Raw genomic sequence first — 19,651 nt, 5'->3', positions numbered from 1 at the left:
TCACACAGAGGGGTTTGACAGAAAGATGGGGGCCCAGCATTTATAGGCCTCTGGCTGAGAAACTCAGCCTTCTTGCGGGAAGATTGCTTCACAGGTAAGCAGTGTGGTAACCCTGAGCTAGGCTGTGTCACTGCCAGGAACGGGGCTGGGCCGGGACAAGAAATGTTCACAAAGCCCTTTTTGCCTTTTTGTGAAATTCCAAGCCCTGACCCGGAGCTGGTTTGGGAGGAAGCTGGTTGGTTAGTCCACTTCCCCTCCACACCACAGCCCTGCCCTTCCTGAGCAAGCTAGCAAGCTGCCTCTCCTCTGGCACCCCTCTCTCCCCCTGTCCCCGCTGAGGTTGTGCCTTCCCGCCTGCAATAGCCAGTGTCTGGTGGTGGGCTGAGGACCCCTGAGGTGGCCAACCCACTCTGTCTCCCCTTGTTGGGCAGTCCAACAAGGATGGCCCTGCCTGGCCCTGTGATGAGTGCTCTTAGGAGGGCGAGGGGCCTGCGCTCCATTGTTCGGGCTGATGGAGGAAGCACAGACAGCAGCCTGCATCCTTCCATCCCAGCAGGTGCCCAGGGCGCCTCTCCTGTGTGTGTCCACAGCGCCCTCTGCTGCCTCTACCAGGGCACATTTCACTCTGGACCAAGGATCTCAAGACACAAGCTTGCAGGAACTAGGGACCTGGAGTAAAGTGGTGAAGCGGTGTGGGCTGGAGAACACCAAGAGCACCATCAGTAGCGTGACTCGTGACAACTGACATGGGGCCTCAGGGTTGGGGACACTAGGGAGTGGTGAGGACTGTGGCAAATGAGAGCATTCCTAACTTGAAGGGGCAGCTGGTACTCTGCCTCAGGGGAAGGCGGGCACGTGGGAAAGTGGATCAGGTGTTAATGGACCTCCCGAAAGCCCAGGGAATCTGAAATTTTATGTGAAAACTCCTGCTTATAAGATTTGTCAACTAATTTTTTTCTTTTTACATCTTTATTGGAGTATAATTGATTTACAATGGTGTTAGTTTCTGCTTTATAACAAAGTGAATCAGTTATACATATACATATGTTCCCATATCTCTTCCCTCTTGCATCTCCCTCCCTCCCGTGCTCCCTATCCCACCCCTCTAGGTGGTCACAAAGCACCGAGCTGATCTCCCTGTGCTATGCGGCTGCTTCCCATTAGTTATCTATTTTATGATTGGTAGAGTATATATGTCCATGCTACTCTCTCACTTTGTCACAGCTTACCCTACCCCCTCCCCATATCCTCAAGTCCATTCCCTAGTAGGTCTGTGTCTTTATTCCCGTCTTATCCCTAGATTCTTCATGACTTTTTTTTTTCTTAGATTCCATATGTATATGTTAGCATACGGTATTTGTCATTCTCTTTCTGACTTACTTCACTCTGTATGACAGACTCTAGGTCCATCCACCTCACTACAAATAACTCTGTTTTGTTTCTTTTTATGGCTGAGTAATATTCCATTGTATATATGTGCCACATCTTGTTTATCCATTCATCCGATGATGGGCACTTAGGTTGTTTCCATCTCCGGGCTATTGTAAATAGAGCTGCAATAAACATTTTGGTACATGACTCTTTTTGAATTATGGTTTTCTCAGGGTATATGCCCAGTAGTGGGATTGCTGGGTCATATGGTAGTTCTATTTGTAGTTTCTTAAGGAACCTCCATACTGTTCTCCATAGTGGTTGTACCAATTCACATTCCCACCAGCAATGCAAGGGTGTTCCCTTTTCTCCGCACCCTCCCCAGCATTTATTATTTCTAGATTTTTTGATGATGGCCATTCTGACTGGTGTGAGATGATATCTCATTGTAGTTTTGATATGCATTTCTCTAATGTTTAGTGATGTTGAGCAACGCTTCATGTGTTTGTTGGCAATCTGTATATCTTCTTTGGAGAAATGTCTATTTAGGTCTTCTGCCCATTTTTGGATTGGGTTGTTTGTTTTTTTGTTATTGAGCAGCATGAGCTGCGTATAAATTTTGGAAATTAATCCTTTGTCAGTTGCTTCATTTGCAAATATTTTCTCCCATTCTGAGGGTTGTCTTTTGGTCTTGTTTATGGTTTCCTTTGCTGTGCAAAAGCTTTGAAGTTTCATAAGGTCCCATTTGTTTAATTTTGTTTTTATTTCCATTTCTGTAAGAGGTGGGTCAAAAAGGATCTTGTGATTTATGTCATAGAGTGTTCTGCCTATGTCTTCCTCTAAGAGTTTGATAGTTTCTGGCCTTACATTTAGGTCTTTAATCCATTTTGAGCTTATTTTTGTGTATGGTGTTAGGGAGTGATCTACTCTCATACTTTTACATGTACCTGTCCAGTTTTCCCAGCACCACTTATTGAAGAGGCTGTCCTTTCTCCACTGTACATTCCTGCCTCCTTTATCAAAGATAAGGTGACCATATGTGCATAGGTTTATCTCTGCGCTTTCTATCCTGTTCCATTGATCTATCTTTCTGTTTTTGTGTCAGGAACATACTGTCTTGACTACTGTAGCTATGTAGTATAGTCTGAAGTCAGGGAGCCTGATTCCTCCAGCTCCATTTTTCATTCTCAAGATTGCTTTGGCTATTCAGAGTCCTTTGTGTTTCCATACAAATTGTGAAATTTTTTGTTCTAGTTCTGTGAAAGATGCCATTGGTAGTTTGATAGGGATTGCATTGAATCTGTAGATTGCTTTGGGTAGTAGAGTCATTTTCACAATGTTGATTGTTCCAATCCAAGAATATGGTATATCTCTCCATCTATTTGTATCATCTTTAATTTCTTTCATCAGTGTCTTATAATCTTCTGCATACAGGTCTTTTGTCTCCTTAGGTAGGTTTATTAGTAAATATTATATTCTCTTTGTTGCAATGGTAAATGGGAGTGTTTTCTTGATTTCACTTTCAGATTTTTCATCATTAGTGGATAGGAATGCCAGAGATTTCTGTGATTAATTTTGTATGCTGCAACTTTACCAAATTCATTGATTTTCTCTAGTAGTTTTCTGGTAGCATTTTTAGGATTCTGTATATATAGTATCATGTCATCTGCAAACAGTGACAGCTTTACTTCTTATTTTCCGATTTGGATTCCTTTTATTTCCTTTTCTTCTCTGATTGCTGTGGCTAAAACTTCCAAAACTATGTTGAATAAGAGCGGTGAGAGTGGCCAACCTTGTCTTGTTCCTGATCTTAGTGGAAATGCTTTCAGTTTTTCACCATTGAGGATGATGTTGGCTGTGGGTTTGTCATATATGGCCTTTATTATGTTGAGGAAAGTTCCCTCTATGCCTACTTTCTGCAGGGTTTTTATCATAAATGGGTGTTGAATTTTGTCAAAAGCTTTCTCTGCATCTATTGAGATGATCATATGGTTTTTCTCCTTCAGTTTGTTCATATGGTTTATCACATTGATAGATTTGCATATATTGAAGAATCCTTGCATTCCTGGAATAAACCCCACTTGATCATCGTGTATGATCCTTTTAATGTGCCGATGGATTCTGTTTGCTAGTATTTTGTTGAGGATTTTTGCATCTATGTTCATCAGTGATATTGGCCTGTAGTTTTCTTTCTTTGTGACATCCTTGTCTGGTTTTGGTATCAAGGTGATGGTGGCCTCGTAGAAGGAATTTGGGAGTGTTCCTCCCTCTGCTATATTTTGTAAGAGTTTGAGAAGGATAGGTGTTAGCGTTTCTCTAAATGTTTGATAGAATTCGCCTGTGAAGCCATCTGGTCCTGGGCTTTTGTTTGTTGGAAGATTTTTAATCACAGTTTCAATTTCAGTGTTTGTGATTGGTCTGTTCATATTTTCTGTTTCTTCCTGATTCAGTCTTGGCAGGTTGTGCATTTCTAAGAATTTGTCCATTTCTTCCAGGTTGTCCATTTTATTGGCATAGAGTTGCTTGTAGTAATCTCTCATGATCTTTTGTATTTCTGCAGTGTCAGTTACTTCTCCTTTTTCATTTCTAATTCTATTGATTTGAGTCTTGTCCCTTTTTTTCCTGATGAGTCTGGCTAATGGTTTATCAATTATGTTTATCTTCTCAAGCAACAAGCTTTTAGTTTTATTGATCTTTGCTATCGTTTCCTTCATTTCTTTTTCATTTAGTTCTGATCTGATCTTTATGATTTCTTTCCTTCTGATAACTTTGGGGAATTTTTGTTCTTCTTTCTCTAATTGCTTTAGGTGCAGGTTAGGTTGTTTATTCGAGATGTTTCCTGTTTCTTAAAGTAGGAATATATTGCTATAAACTTCATTCTTAGAACTGCTTTTGCTGCATCCCATAGGTTTTGGGTCATTGTGTCTCCATTTTTATTTGTTTCTAGGTATTTTTTTATTTCCTCTTTGATTTCTTCAGTGATCACTTCGTTATTAAGTAGTGTATTGTTTAGCCTCCATGTGTTTGTATTTTTTACAGATCTTTTCCTGTAATTGATATCTAGTCTCATAGCGTTGTGGTTGGAAAAGATACTTGATACAATTTCAATTTTCTTAAATTTACCAAGGCTTTGTTTGTGACCCAAGACATGACCTACCCTGGAGAATGTTCCATGAGCACTTGAGAAAAATGTGTATTCTGTTGTTTTTGGATGGAATGTCCTATGAATATCAATTAAGTCCATCTTGTTTAATGTATCATTTAAAGCTTGTGTTTCCTTATTTATTTTCATTATGGATGATCTGCCCATTGCTGAAAGTGGGGTGTTAAAATCCCCTACTATGAATGTGTTACTGTCGATTTCCCCTTTTATGGCTGTTAGTATTTGCCTTATGTATTGAGGTGCTCCTACGTTGGGTGCATAAATATTTACAAATGTTATATCTTCTTGTTGGATAGATCCCTTGATCATTATGTAGTGTCCTTTTCTCTTGTAGTAGTCTTTATTTTAAAGTCTATTTTGTCTGATATGAGAATTGCTACTCCAGCTTTCTTTTGGTTTCCATTTGCATGGAATATCTTTTTCCATCCCCTCACTTTCAGTCTGTATGTGTCCCAAGGTCTGAAGTGCGTCTCTTGTAGACAGCATATATATATGGGTTTTGTTTTTGTATCCATTCAGCCAGTCTGTGTCTTTTGGTGGGAGCATTTAATCCACTTATATGTAAGGTAATTATAGATATGTATGTTCCTCTTCCCATTTTCTAAAATGTTTTGGGTTTGTTATTATAGGTGTTTTCCTCCTCTTGTGTTTCTTGCCTAGAGAAGTTCCTTTAGCATTTGTTGTAAAGCTGATTTGGTGGTGCTGAACTCTCTCAGCTTTTGCTTGTCTGTAAAGGTTTTAATTTCTCCATCAAATCTGAATGATATCCTTGCGGGGTAGAGTAATATTGATTGTAGGTTTTTCTCCTTCATCACTTTAAATGTGTCCTGCCAGTCCCTTCTGGCTTGCAGAGTTTCTGCTGAAATATCAGCTGTTAACCTTATGGGGATTCCCTTGTGTGTTATTTGTTGATTTTCCCTTGCTGCTTTTAATATGTTTTCTTTGTATTTAATTTCTGACAGTTTGATTAGTATGTGTCTTGGTGTGTTTTTCCTTGGATTATTCTTACGGGACTCTCTGTGCTTCCTGGACTTGATTAACTATTTCCTTTCCCCTTTTAGGGAAGTTTTCAACTATAATCTCTTCAAATATTTTCTCAGTCCGTTTCCTTTTCTGTTCTTCTTCTGGGACCCTTATAATTCGAATGTTGGTGCGTTTAATGTTGTTCCAGAGGTCTCTGAAACTGTCCTCAGTTCTTTTCATTCTTTTTTTCTTTATTCTTCTCTGCAGTAGTTGTTTCCACTATTTTATCTTCCAGGTCACTTATCCGTTCTTCTGCCTCAGTTATTCTGCTATTGATCCCTTCTAGAGTATTTTTAATTTCATTTATTGTGTTGTTCATCGTTGCTTGTTTTATCTTTAGTTCTTCTTGGTCCTTGTTAAATGTTTCTTGCATTTTGTCCATTCTATTTCCAAGATTTTGGATCATCTTTACTATCATTATTCTGAATTCTTTTTCAGGTAGACTGCCTATTTCCTCTTCATTTGTTAGGTCTGGTGGGTTTTTATCTTGCTCCTTCATCTGCTGTGTGTTTTTCTGTCTTCTCATTTTGCTTATCTTACTGTGTTTGTGGTCTCCTTTTTGCAGGCTGCAGGTTCGTAGTTCCCGTTGTTTTTGGTGTCTGTCCCCAGTGGCTAAATTTGGTTCAGTGGGTTGTGTAGGCTTCCTGGTGGAGGGGACTAGTGCCTGTGTTCTGCTGTATGAGGCTGAATCTTGTCTTTCTGGTGGGCAGGTCCACGTCTGGTGGTGTTTTTTGGAGTTGTCTGTGGCCTCATTATGATTTTAGGCAGCCTCTCTGCTAATGGGTGGGGTTGTGTTCTTGTCTTGCTAGTTGTTTGGCATAGGGTGTCCAGCACTGTAGCTTGCTGGTCGTTGAGTGAAGTTGGGTGCTGGTGTTGAGATGGAGATCTCTGGGAGATTTTCACCATTTGATATTTCGCGGAGCTGGGAGGTCTCTTGTGGACCCGTGTCCTGAAGTTGGCTCTCCCACCTCAGGCATAGCACTGACACTTAGCTGCAACACCAAGAGCCTTTCATCCACACAGCTCAGAATAAAAGGGAGAAAAAGTAGAAAGAAAGAAAGAAAGAGGATAAAATAAAATAAAGATAAAATAAAATAAAGTTATTAAAAATAATTATTAAGAAAAAAAAATTTTTAAATGTAAAACAAACAAGCAAACAAAATGGACGGACAGAACCGTAGGAGAAATGGTGAAAGCAAAGCTATACAGACAAAATCTCTCACAGAAGCATACACATGCACACTCACAAAAAGGAAAAGGGGCAAAAATAATAAATCTTGCTGTCAAAGTCTACCTACTCAATTTGGGATGATTCGTTGTCTATTCAAGTATTCCACAGGTGCAGGGTACATCAAGTTGATTGTGGAGATTTAATCCGCTGCTTCGGAGGCTGCTGGGAGAAATTTCCCTTTCTCTTCTTTGTTCGCACAGCTCCCAGGGCTCAGCTTTGGATTTGGCCCCGCCTCTTAGTGTAGGTCGCCTGAGGGCGTCTGTTCCCTCTCAGACAGGACGGGGTTAAAGGAGCAGGTGATTCGGGGGCTCTGGCTCACTCAGGCCAGGGGGAGGGACGGGTACGGATGCGGTGAAGCCTGCGGCGTCAGAGGCCATCGTGACATTGCACCAGCCTGAGGCGCCGTGCGTTCTCCTGGGGAAGTTGTCCCTGGATCCCGGTACCCTGGCAGTGGCGGGCTGCACAGGTTCCCCGGAAAGGAGGTGTGGATAGTGACCTGTGCTCGCTCACAGGCTTCTTTGTGGTGGCAGCAGCATCCTTAGCGTCTCATGCCCGTCTCTGGGGTCCGTGCTTTTAGCCGCGGCTCGCGCCCGTCTCTGGAGCTCCTTTAAGCAGCGCTCTTAATCCCCTCTCCTCGTGCACCAGGAAACAAAGAGGGAAGAAAAAGTCTCTTGCCTCTTTGGCAGGTCCAGACTTTTCCCCGGACTCCCTCCCGGCTAGCCGTGGTGCACTAACCCCTCCAGGCTGTGTTCACACCGCCAATCCCAGTCCTCTCCCTGGGATCAGACCTCCGAAGCCCGAGCCTCAGCTCCCAGCCCCCGTCCGCCCCGGCAGGTGAGCAGACAAGCCTCTCGGGCTGGTGAGTGCTGGTCGGCACCGATCCTCCGTGCGGGAATCTCTCCGCTTTGCCCTTCGCACCCCAGTGGCTCCGCTCTCCTCCTTGGCTCTGAAGCTTCCCCCATCCGCCACCCGCAGTCTCTGCCCGCAAAGGGGCTTCTAGTGTGTGGAAACCTTTCCTCCTTCACAGCCCCCTCCCACTGGTGCAGGTCCCGTCCCTATTCTTTTGTCTGTGTTTTTTCTTTTTTCTTTTGCCCTACTCAGGTACGTGAGGAGTTTCTTGCCTTTTGGGAGGTCTGAGGTCTTCTGCCAGCGTTCAGTGGGTGTTCTGTAGGAGTTGTTCCACGTGTAGATGTATTTCTGATGTATGTGTGGGGAGGAAGGTGATCTCCGCGTCTTACTCTTCCGCCATCTTTAACAATCTCCTTCGTGAACTAATTTTAAAGGAAAATGAGAACATTAACAATGAAGCATGGCGTGTGCTGATGGCCATGACCTCTGCTCTGCCTGAAGTTCTTGACTTTCAGGTCTTTCTCCTGCACTCTGCTGAGGATCCCCGAGCCAGGGATGTGGCCTGACTCACCTCCGTGGTCCCAGGACAGAGCAATATGTTGAACTAATAAATGCAGGAGTGCACGAATAAATGAAGAAATGAGTGAGCGTGAAAAACCCACCGGTCTGTTTGTTGTCCTGTGACTTTCTGTGGAGATGTTGACTGTGACCATATAGTGCTGATTAGGATGAAAGTGAATGGGTGGGGGGAGAATAGGGTGAGCGGTTGGCAGGAGTGAGCAGCTGGACTGGGCTTTGAAATAGAAGGGAGTCCACACTTGGGGATCCTGTGTTGGTGGTGGGTTCCCTCATGTCAGAAGGTCATGGCAGGCTCCAAGGTCCCAGGCTAACCCAGGCCTGGGTTGAGACCAGGGCTGAACCGTGGAGGTCCCGACCCTGGCAGGCTATTCCTGGCTTGATCCATAGGTGCCCAGACCCCACCCAGCCCCCCTCACTGCCAACCAAGGCCAGAGGTTGGAAGGAGGGGTGGTGGGAAGTGGAGTCTTCTCCTTGGGGGAGACTCAGCCCTGGGCCTGGGTGGGTCAACAGGTGAGAACAGCAGGTGGAACCACTGCAGCCCTTTGAGGGAGGTTTTCTGTGGATCCCTGGCCTCAGGGTGACTCTGCAGCTCCACTAAGGGCAACCCGTGCAGATTTGGGGGTGTTCCCTCAGAAGGGTCCGTTTAGGGTCTCAGGAGGCTACCCCACCCACTGGGAGGTGGGAGCCCCTGCAGGTCCCTGTGGAGGCACAATGTCCTATTGTACTTGTGCAAAGGGTCATGTGGAGTTTCCTCTGTGAAGATTCAAGGGCTCTGGAGACCAGAGCTGCAGACTGTGGAGCACGTCAGGGGATGAGTGGAGAGTGGGTGAGGGGCTGGAGAGTCTCAGTTTGTGGGGGGCTTCCTGGGTGGGTGACAGTTTGCTGCTGAGGTAGGGGTGGTGAGTGAATGGGCCCCCTGGCCACAGGGTGGGAGTAAGTTCTAGTGATGAGGACACAGTGTGTGTGGCCTCCTGGGATGTACTTTTCTACTTCTCTGCTCCCATCCTGCCCCTGCTGGTGAGGCCAGTGGAAAGGAGTGGGGTGGGGGGCTGTTGGTGAACGACCTCCATCCACAGCCTTCAAACTCCTGGAGCAGATCTGTCCCCACGGGCAGGACGTTCCCAGAGGTGACCCTCAGGTCCCACAGGCACAACCCCTGGCTTTGCCGGGTTTCCTGGGGACTGGGGATGAGGAAGGAGCTCAGGGAGCCTTGGGCAGCCATGCCCTTTCCCAGGGAGGAAGTACCGGGGCTTCTTCACAGGGCGGGTCCCCTGCTGTCAGCACCTGTCTGGTCTCACCGAGTCCCTCTCGATTCTGTGGTTGGTGGACAGAGCTCCTCAGAGCCTCAGAGCTCTGCCCTCCTCTTCTTCTCCCCATTTGGTTAGGGATCCGGGCCTTCCTCTTCTCTCTGGAAAGCCAGGGCCCAGTCTCCATTCCCGGGGAGGGAGTGCCCTCTAGTGCTAGAGAGAGAGAAGGCCGAGGAGGCAGCAGCTGGAGAAGGAGGGCAGGGCCAGAGGCCAAGCCTGAAAGGAAGGCACTGCCAGCCAATGAGGGGTGAGCCAGCTGCAGCCTGACCTGTGGGGCTGGGACAGAGAGGGACCCACAGGTATTTCTGTGTGTGTGTGTGTGTGTGTGTGTGTGTGTCTTCTTGAGAAGCCCTCACCTATTGGAGGGACTGGACTCTATCAGGTTAAAAAGTTAACATAGTGGAGAAAGTTTCCCTGATCTCCACTCTTGAATTCTTCCTCCAAGTAAGAAAACTTTCTCTATCCCAAATTGTTCTAAATGGGTTTGGTTCTACCACACCTGGATGTTTCTTGCCAAGGCTCTGGGTCCTGGGGTTACCTCTACCCAATTTCTTCCCTTTCTGTCTAACCTGGAATCCCTATGTATTATGTCTCACTTGTCTCCTGTCCTAATATTTCATCTTCATTTTAAGTACAGAGGATGCATAGCAATGTGAGCCACGGTGGCCGAACTGTGGCTGCAGCCTGTCCTGCCATCTCGGTGTATGCAGTTGGAGGTGGGGGTGGGAGACCCCACCAGCCCCTGCCCTAGTAAAATGAGGGGTTGGGCTCAAGCCTTGCAATTTCAGCTTATGATGTGACAAGCTTGGGACTGCACTCGCCTCGTTATCATTCATGGTTGGGGAAGCACCATGGCCAAGCGACCAGGGTATAAACCTCCTATTGACCAGAACTGATTGCTGGTTTCTAGGTAGCTTTGCAAGAGGCCAGCTTCTTTCCTGGGAGGCCAGCCGACAGGGCTTCCAACTTGGGCAAGTTAATCCTTGCCTCTCATTTGGCCAATGAGAGAGGCTCAACACTTTCCCACATGTTCATCAGGTGCCTGCCCTCCTCTGTGGCTGGCTGGTTTGTCATCAGGACACAGTTTTCTCGAATGACTGGATTCCTGGGCGCTAACGGCCGAGAGATTTCTTGTCCTGATCCAGGAAGCTCCTATATGCTCATCTTAAACTGGGGTTCTACACATTTTCCATCTGGGAACTACTGATTGTGATATAACATCTCTGGAGGTCAGTGATCTGCCCCATTTTATCTCAAATCTCTCTCTATAGTTTCTCAGTAGGATAATTGGGAGAAAAGTTGATGTTTTGGTTGACATCTCACGGAATTGATAATTCATTTGGATTGAGCCCAAGTAAACTACTCATTTCAGCCTGACACAGAAGAAAATATTCCTGCAGCTGTAAAGGACCACAATAATCCCAGAGTTTAACCTCTTGGATCCTTGTTGAGAATCTCCACCATCAGAAACTCAAACTGATTGTGGAGAAGTTCCAGGCAGAGTCTCTGGAGTCAGACAGATCTGCCCCTTCTAATTGGGTAACTTTGGGCAAGTGACTTAAACTCTCTGAAGTCCAGTTTCCTGATGATAAGTTCAGGTCTCATAGGTCATTGTGAAGATACTTAATGGAATAACTACGAAGTCCTCAGCAAATACTTGGAAAATAGGATGTGACAGTAAGTGGTAGCTGCTATTATTTATTACTATTCTCACTCAAGAAGAAGTTAGCTGAGCATCTGTCAGGGATCTTTGCAGGATGGAGGACCGAACTGGATGACTTAACACACGTCTGACTCAGATAGCGCTGGGGATGAAGCCCACCCCTCCCCTTATTGTAATTTGCTCCTCTGAGCCTCAGTGTTCTCACCTATAAAAATGGGGTTACAAATATCTTATGGGAATTTTATAAGGATTAAATATAAAATTGCAGCACTAGATGTGAAAATATCTACACATGGTTTATTCATAATAGCTACACAGGGATTTCAGAAATTGTTATTATCTATGCTGGAAGGCCTTAGATGAGGCACCGGGCTCCTAGGAGGGACCAAGAGCTCTCAGGGTAATAGGAGGCTGGTGAGGGTGGTGGCTAGACAGAAGTGTTAGCACCCTCACCTTTACTGAGCACCTGCCGAGGGTCAACCCTGTGCTGGGGACCCTGAGAAGCCTCGCCAGGTGCTGGCCCCAGGAGGTGCACAGGTTTGGCGGGGAGGCAGACGGGGGCCATGTAATGGGGTGGGAGCCCTCTTTGAAGAGTGAGGACGGTCCGACTAACTGTCGGTGTCTCTCCCAGGGCTGTGGTCTATACTGTCCCTGTTGGTGACCTACTTCCACAGGAGGATGCTGCTGTGGCTTCTTCTCATCTCTGCTCTGGATCTCGGGGCCTGGGGTGAGTTTCTTTCACTGGGTCACAAGTGCTTTTGGCATCAGCCCCAGCCTGGTTTCATTTGGAAATCATCCTCTCCAGCGTCCTCACTCCTCCCCACTAGCTATGTTCCCCTTCAGAGCCTGGCTCAGGTGCCCCCACGCCCTGCTGAGATGGGCTCCCATCCTTAGCAGCCTCTCCAGCCTGCCCAGCACACCTTGGCTTCAGTGTCATGGTCAAGTATTTGTTCCTGATGATTTCACAGGACAGAATCTCAGAACCATGGTGGAGACCCTTAGCAACCTCATCCTAAAGACAGAGAAACAAGCCACATTGTGGCAGTGACTTGCCCAAGGTCATCCGACAATTTTGGGGTGGCTGCAGAGTCTAGTGGCTATCAACACAGCTCTGGGGTCAGACAGCCTGGGTTGGAATGCAAGTCCACAGCTTAAAACCCATGTCGTCTTAGACAAATAACCTCTCTGAATCTCAGTTTCTCATCTGTATAGAGGAAGTAGTTGATTTGCTTTGCTTATCTCACAAAGTTGTTTTAAGCCACAAAGCTGATAGTGCCCTTGAAAATGCTTTGTACATTACAGAGCCAGCCTGTGAGAGGTGATGTGGGTGACATTGCTGGTTCTAGTGGCTATTGCCCCCATGACCTCTGGTACCGAATAGGCAGAGGGGGATGCGGCATGATTGTGATGATTAATCCTCCATTAATCCTATCTAAAAAAATCTAGTTTGTGAGGGCAGTCACAACGATCTGTAAATTTCTGTATTTCAAGAACCATGTCTGGATCACTAGGTGCTTCATATATGAACACGTGTTAACGTGATGATGGCCATCTTGGTACATGACACTCTGATCTATTAATTTGTATACCAGTGAACTGGGAAAGGCAGAGCTGCTCAGATGAGGAGGCGGGAGAGACTGCACTGAGTCTGAAATGGAGGGAGGCTTGGGGAGGATGGGGAGAGTGAAGGTCTCATTGGGGCAGATGCGAGAGGCAGAGGTGGAGTGAGTCCAGATGCATCCGTGGTTTTCCTCTTCTTTGTTTCCTAGAGGAAGTCAGGTGACTTGGGGAGGCCCAGAGGCTGTTGGCTTGGGGGGCAGGGGGGATGTGGAGCCTCTGCCTAAGAGCTGGTCCAGGTGTTCTCCGAGGACCAGCACCAAGTGCAGTGTTCCTTCCCAGGGGATTACCCACAGTTGTCTTGGAATGAAACCCAAGCCAGAGGGCTGTCAGAGAAGCTTCTGGACCTGTTTGTTGGCATCTCACAGCTCATTCTCAAGGGTCGCAGTGGTGAGGCCGTTTGGGGGTGGCCTTGGGCTTCTTAGGGGGCCAGAAGTATTTCTCAGGATGTCACTATGGCTGGGCTGGGTGGGTGGGGTGGGGTGGAACCCCAACTATTCCCCTGGATTGTCCTGAGTCCTTAGGCAAAGCTGGGTTCTAGGAAAGACACGAAACCCAGGGAGAAAAAACAAGGGTCCCAGTTCCCAGCTCTCAGGGTGGAAACACTGCATCCCTCAGAGAGCTCCTGGGAGCCCCCAAGTAAGGATAGTGAGGGAGAGCTGGGGAGGTCCTGGGTCCTCTGTGGGGCTCTCATGGCCCTGCCCACAGTGTATTTTCATCTGAAGGAGGGAGACCCGTACTCAGTGTTCATGGGGCTTCCTGTGGGCTTTGCCGGGGAGAGTGAGGAGAGTGGTTTGAGGAGAGTGGCAGAGCTTTCCTCAGAGAGTCATGTTCTGAGGGGACAGCCGATGAAAGGCAAGTCAGACACCGGGGCAAATGCCAGTGGGCACCACGCATCCCGAGGCATCCATGCTGACGTGCTTCATGAGAAGTAGGCTCAGAACCCCGGGGTTGGGCGGGGGGTGCTGCTGGGACTGCTTTCTGCAGGCAGAGAAGAGATGAGGATGGGCAAAGTCCTCCAGGGAAGTACAAGGAGGAAGTGTTTGGAGAACAAGGCCACTTGACTTCCCAGCCTGAGTGTGGAGTCTGCATGGGGATTCGTTTTACCCTAAACAGGATATGGAGATGGGAAGGGGTGGCTGTGGTGATGCAGGCCTCCTCCTGGGGCCTCTCCCATCACAGAGGACCCAGGGTGGCCTGGACAGCCTGCGGCGGACACGGGCAGGACCTTAGCATGCCAGCCTGTGGTTCCCCCCCCCCCGAACCCCCCACCAGGTGCATCCACCATTGTCTCCCGCAAGGAGTGGGGGTTGAGATTCCTGACCCGCAGGGCCCAGCTGACCCGGCCTGTGGCCTGTGTCATCATGGACCAGCTTACGGAGGTAGAGTGCCAGGAGCAGAATGTGTGCAGCTGGAAGCTGCGGGGCCTGCAGTCCCGTTCAGTCTACAACACAGGCTGGTGCGATGTGGCCTACATGTAAGAGGCTGGTGGGGTCCCCGGAGCCCACATTCGAGTTATCCCTTTGGGGGGGCCTCCTGCTCCCCCTTCTCTGTTTTTCTTAATTTCCCATTCATGTTGCTTTTCTAATGAATTAAAAAATGCTAAACAAACAAAATCCAAAATCCCCCAGGGGTCATGAGGAAGACAGCTCTGAGCCATGTATGTCGATGTGGTCTTAGCCTCTGGGAGCTCCCGGAAAGAAGCAAGAGAGGTCTTGTAATAAGTACACTCGCCCCCTTGGAGCTCAAAGAATATTTCAGTTTACAAAGGTCTTTGCAAGTATTACTCAAGTAGGCTCTCTCAGTCACTCTGAGGAATGGGCAGGAGAAATATTACCACCCCTGTGTCACAGGTGAGGATGCTGCGGTCTGGAGAAGTTAGAGAATTTGCTCAAAGTCACTCAGCGAGGGAGCATGGACCCAGAACTATTCCCAGACTGCCTCCTAGTCCTGTCTTGTTCCACTTCTGCACACAGACAGGGCTTTTACCCCAAGAGGTACCAGGTACCCTGAAGGGCCACCTCATAGTGCGACTGGGATCCCATAGGAGATATCCCACTGGGGATGCAAGGAGGAGGGCCCCGTGTTAAAAGCAAATGTGTGAAGCAAGGAGATGCTTCCGTTGTGTATTGAGTACCCCGTCTGAGGATTATCTGTGGAGTGGAGGCCCACAACCTCCTCTCTTCCCCTCAAGAATCAGAATATATATGTATTTGTAGAAGAAGACAGAGAGAGAGAGGGAATGGTGCTCTCCCCGCTGAACTCTAAAGACAAACATAAATGCTTTCTGAATTATCCACTTTGGAAAGGATAACCCACATTTTCTTCTTGATTTATTTTTAGCTGCAAATAAGTAAAAGCAGCTTGAGGCCCCTGTTTTAGCCACCAGAGCCCCTGAGGACCAGGGTGGGGGGTCTTCCCGTCCACCCTCTGTGGATGCTGTGTTCACTACAGCTCAGCTGCTGTCCCTACCACTAGTGCCCCCACCGCCCCCCCCATGGTCACTGCTGTGTTGTCTACTTCAGCCACTGCATCTCGAAGTCAGGTTTTTGCAGTGACAGTGTAAGAGTCTCCAGTTTGTACCTTGCAGCTGCTGTAGCCATAGGGGCTATTTTCACATTGAACTGACCAAAGGCTGCAGGGACAGAGCAGCCTGTTGAAAGTACTCCAGCAAAGCCAGGGACATGGCGGACACCCTGAGGCCCCAACCTGGTCCTCAGACCAATGTCAGCACAGGGTGGGAGGTCAGCCCTACTCCATTCTGGGTCTCTGGTGACTTCAGGGAAGTGTTCTTTCTGTGCTCAGCTTGCTGTGGAAATTCATGACCTATTAAGAGCTGAATATGGCAAGAGTTGTGAAAACATCAGTTTTGAAGACTGTAACTGGAAAGTGGAGGATGAGAAATTTATAACGAAGAAGAAAGAAAGGAGGAGGTAAAACAACAACAACAAAATAGATACATTGGCTTCAAAATATAAACTGAGAAAAGGAACATCCTAAACAAATTTCTGTGATAAAGAAGAGCTTAGGAATTCCTAAGGAGAAACTGAAGAAAAAGTGAACATAAAGGAATCCCTGAATTCAGGTTGATTGTTTTCAATGTTCAAGTGCTTGGTCCTATAATTTAAAAACATGACGAATGCATTCTCATGCCCTTGAAAAATGTCGAACTAATGTTCTCAGGTTCTTGAGAGTCACACATGTGAATTCCACTTTGAACCAAATGAGTATTTTAAAATGAGGTTCTGGGAAACACATGTAAACTAAGTCAAAACAAAATTTAAAATATATTCTCACATCTCTTGGAAGTCTAAAATGCGTTATCACCCTCCCTCCCACCGTCATGTCATTGAAGCATAGTATTTTTGAGCCTCTAGAACCCTTTTCCCTTCTGAGGATGGGTGTGAAGTTTCCTGTTACAGGAATTTGCCATTAAATCATGTTTCCTTGCCTGGCAGCTTCCTGGTTGGGGACAATGGCAGGGTGTACAAAGGTGTCGGCTGGAACATCCAAGGCATGCATGCCCAGGGCTACAACAGCGTGTCCTTGGGTCTCGCTTTCTTTGGCAATAAGCTAGGTAATGGTCATCCCCTCTGTCCCTCTGCCAGGGAGTTGTCTACACTCTCTTCCTCTGCTCCGTTGTCTCAACACTCTTGTCTTTTCAGCCTCCATCATATTGTCCTCTTTGATGATGGCCCCTCTCTTGAAGTTCTTTTCTCCTTTGGATTCTATGACATGCATTTTTTGGTTCTCGTTCTCCTCTCTGGTCTGCACTCCTGTGAGACTGCTGAAGCCACCACTGACACTGCTTGAGTTCACAGTTATTGCCATCACTTCTGGAGTCTGAAGTTGACCCTGAGGCTGGGGCTTCAGAGGCAGGAAAACATGGTTTCTCTCTTCCTCCAGCATCTCCCATTGGTAGAACCCAAGCAGTGGCCAGCAAGCAAGTCAGGGAAATGTAGTTTGCAGGTTTCCAGCCCCCTGCAGAACAAAGGAGAGCACAGAGCAGGAATGGAATTAAGAGCCAATAGATAAATAGCCGGCACTTGCCAGGACCCTTATCTGCCAACTGGGGCTAGTAATAGCATTTATCTCAGAGGTTTTCTGTGAGGATTACATGAGTTAATGGATGTAAAGAGCACTTGGCCACGTGTCTGATTGTAGAGGCTACTAGGTAAATACTGTCACCCTTTTCACCATGCTGGGGCATTCCTGACTTGGTCAAGTGGGCCTCCCTCTGCAAGTAGCTTTCACTGTCTCCCAGTGATTCCACCTAGAGATGGAGAGGATAAAGTTTAGTTTGGCACTTGCAAGAGGTCACCAACTTAGTTTCTAAGAGCTGTGTGCAAGTACTTCCTTGCTTTTCAACTCCTCTGTCCTGGCTACTGGGCCAGTTTCTGCTCTTCCCACCCATGAGTTATTCAGGCTCAGGTGGTCATCTTGTCTTCCCTCCAGGTCTAGACCATGTTGGAGCTTCTTGCTGACAGTTCTGTGCTCCATGTCATCCTCTTTCAGGCAGCAGGCCCAGCCCTGCTGCCTTATCAGCCGCAGAGGATCTGATCTTCTATGCCATAAAGAAGGGTCACATGTCACTCAGGTATATTCAGCCACTTCTCTTGAAAGAAGAGAGCTGCTTGGTCCCTCAACAGCCACTGATGCCCAGGAAAGGTAAAGCTCCTCAGTCCTGCCTCACCCTCCTCCCAGTTACCACCCAACTACAGCAGGGAATGCTTTTTCTTACTGGTGTTCATCGGTTTCTTGGACCAAGAACATCTCATGCTGAGATCTGGAAAATTCTGAGAGGGCACCTTGCTGGCCTCCTCTCCTTTCCACTAGAACCATATGGCCATGGAACCATACTTGACATAAATATATATGTACACACATTTTCACTCAATTAGCAAATATTTATGGAATACCAGCCACTCTTCCAGGTACTGAGGATGCAGCAGTGAACAAAACAGAGAAAACTGCACATTTCAGTGGAGAAAGATAGAAAATGAAGACGTCAAAAAGTCAAATATGTATGATGTCAAATGGCATGAGGACTATGGAGAAGAATAGAGCATGAAAATGGGGTGGGGTCAACATATATACATATTTGTGTATATTACATGAATACACATAGACATACACGATCTCTGTCACACACACATGTACACACATACACAGACACATTTCTAGATGCAAAAACAAGCCAAATTTCAATATGACCACAGCACTGAGAAAAACTTGAATTCACAGATTACACTGACATGAGTATGAATATTCCAAGAAGTGGGGTAATGAAAATTATGCGCTATTTTGGAATGAACAAGCAGCAACCTAAAACCAGTACAATTATAAGCACTTTCAGAAGTTTAACACTCTCTGCTAGAGTGGACCTTTTCTTGGACTCAAGGATACTTTTTTTTTTTTGCGGTACACGGGCCTCTCACTGTTGTGGCCTCTCCCGTTGCGGAGCACAGGCTCCGGACGCGCAGGCTCAGTGGCCATGGCTCACGGGCCCAGCTGCTCCGCGGCATGTGGGATCCTCCCGGACCGGGGCACGAACCCGTATCCCCTGCGTCGGCAGGCGGACTATCAACCACTGTGCCACCAGGGAAGCCCTCAAGGATACTTTTTATTAAGCTTTCTTAGTTGTAAATCTCTAAATGAAGTTTCTCTTGCTTTCAGACAGGTGCTATCTTCAATAATGATAACTCTGACATTTGTAGAGTTCTTTAGAGATTTCAAATTATTTCCGTATGTGTGTGATAAGTTCAGAGAGTCAGCTGATTTCTGCATACTGGCCCTGTTACATAAGTACACACACCTGCATTTAGTTGCAATGCATATTCGAGCATGTAGGTATACTTTATTTTTTGAATAAAATGGCGATGCCTCTGTATGATCAACAGTCCTTTCTCTTCTGTTCACATGCTGGTTTCCATAGTTGTTATCAGAACCTGCCGAATTTGCCTCTGCCCCTTGCTCCAGCCACCTGGCCCAGACAATTGCTATCAGGACCTTCCCAGAATCTCACAGAATCCCACGTTAGGATGTGCCAGTGGGTGTCAGAGGTTAGGGAAATTGAGGAGTAACCAGCCTGCAGTTGTGAGATTGTCCACATGTGGGCCCAGGTGAATTCCCATCGCCTTGGTTTTTCCCCTCACCACAGCTTGCCCCAATATCATCACAAGGTCAGCTTGGAAAGCCAGGCAGACACACTGCCCTACAATGAACCTTCCGGCCAAATATGTCATCATCATCCACACCGTTGGGGCGACCTGCAACATATCCATGGACTGCCGAATCTGTGTCTGAGATATACAGTCCTATCACATGGACACACAGAACTTCTGTGACATCGGATATCAGTAAGTGGGATTGGTGGAAACTTGACCCTCCTTTTCTTCAGGGCTGTAGGAAGGAAGGCCCGGGGAGGGAGCCAATATTTACTGAGCTCTTCCTTTGTGCCAGGTGCTTTACATAAGATATCATATTTTTATTTGTGCAAGTTTCTGGACTGAGCATCCTTCATTTTTAATTTTTTTATTTTTGGCCACACCACATGGCATGTGGGATCTTAGTTCCCTGACCAGGGATTGAACCCACATCTCCTGTAGTGGAAACGTGGAATCTTAACCATTGGACTGCCAGGGAAATACCTGGACTGAGCATCCTTCAGAGCATAGCAGGGTTGGTTATCTCCTGTGGGTGTGTTCTCCACGAGTGGTTGGGAAGACTCTGAAAAGAAGACTTAAAACAACAGTGATAAAGCAAGAGTGTGAGACCATTGTGGGAGGCCATTGAAGGACTATGCCTTTTTAATGCAATCCCTTCCAACCAGCCAGAGACACAGACCC

The 19,651-nt window shown here is 46.9% G+C and overlaps 1 protein-coding gene across 1 annotated transcript; it reads left to right on the top strand.

Moving 5' to 3' along the window:
* Positions 1-11,864: 11,864 nt before the first annotated feature.
* LOC307197682 (peptidoglycan recognition protein 3-like) lies at positions 11,865-19,166 on the top strand (the record flags this gene model as incomplete). The annotated part of the gene is given in 7 exon segments (XM_079943853.1): positions 11,865-11,913; positions 13,086-13,193; positions 14,079-14,280; positions 16,262-16,380; positions 17,319-17,471; positions 18,964-19,106; positions 19,110-19,166. Coding segments are annotated over 7 exon segments (831 nt in total).
* Positions 19,167-19,651: the final 485 nt, after the last annotated feature.

Source organism: Stenella coeruleoalba (genome assembly GCF_951394435.1).
Source record: "Stenella coeruleoalba genome assembly, chromosome: 1".
NCBI classification, from domain to species: domain Eukaryota; kingdom Metazoa; phylum Chordata; class Mammalia; order Artiodactyla; family Delphinidae; genus Stenella; species Stenella coeruleoalba.
The sequence above is the reverse complement of the archived record's forward strand: the minus strand, read 5'-3'. Positions and strand labels throughout refer to the sequence as shown.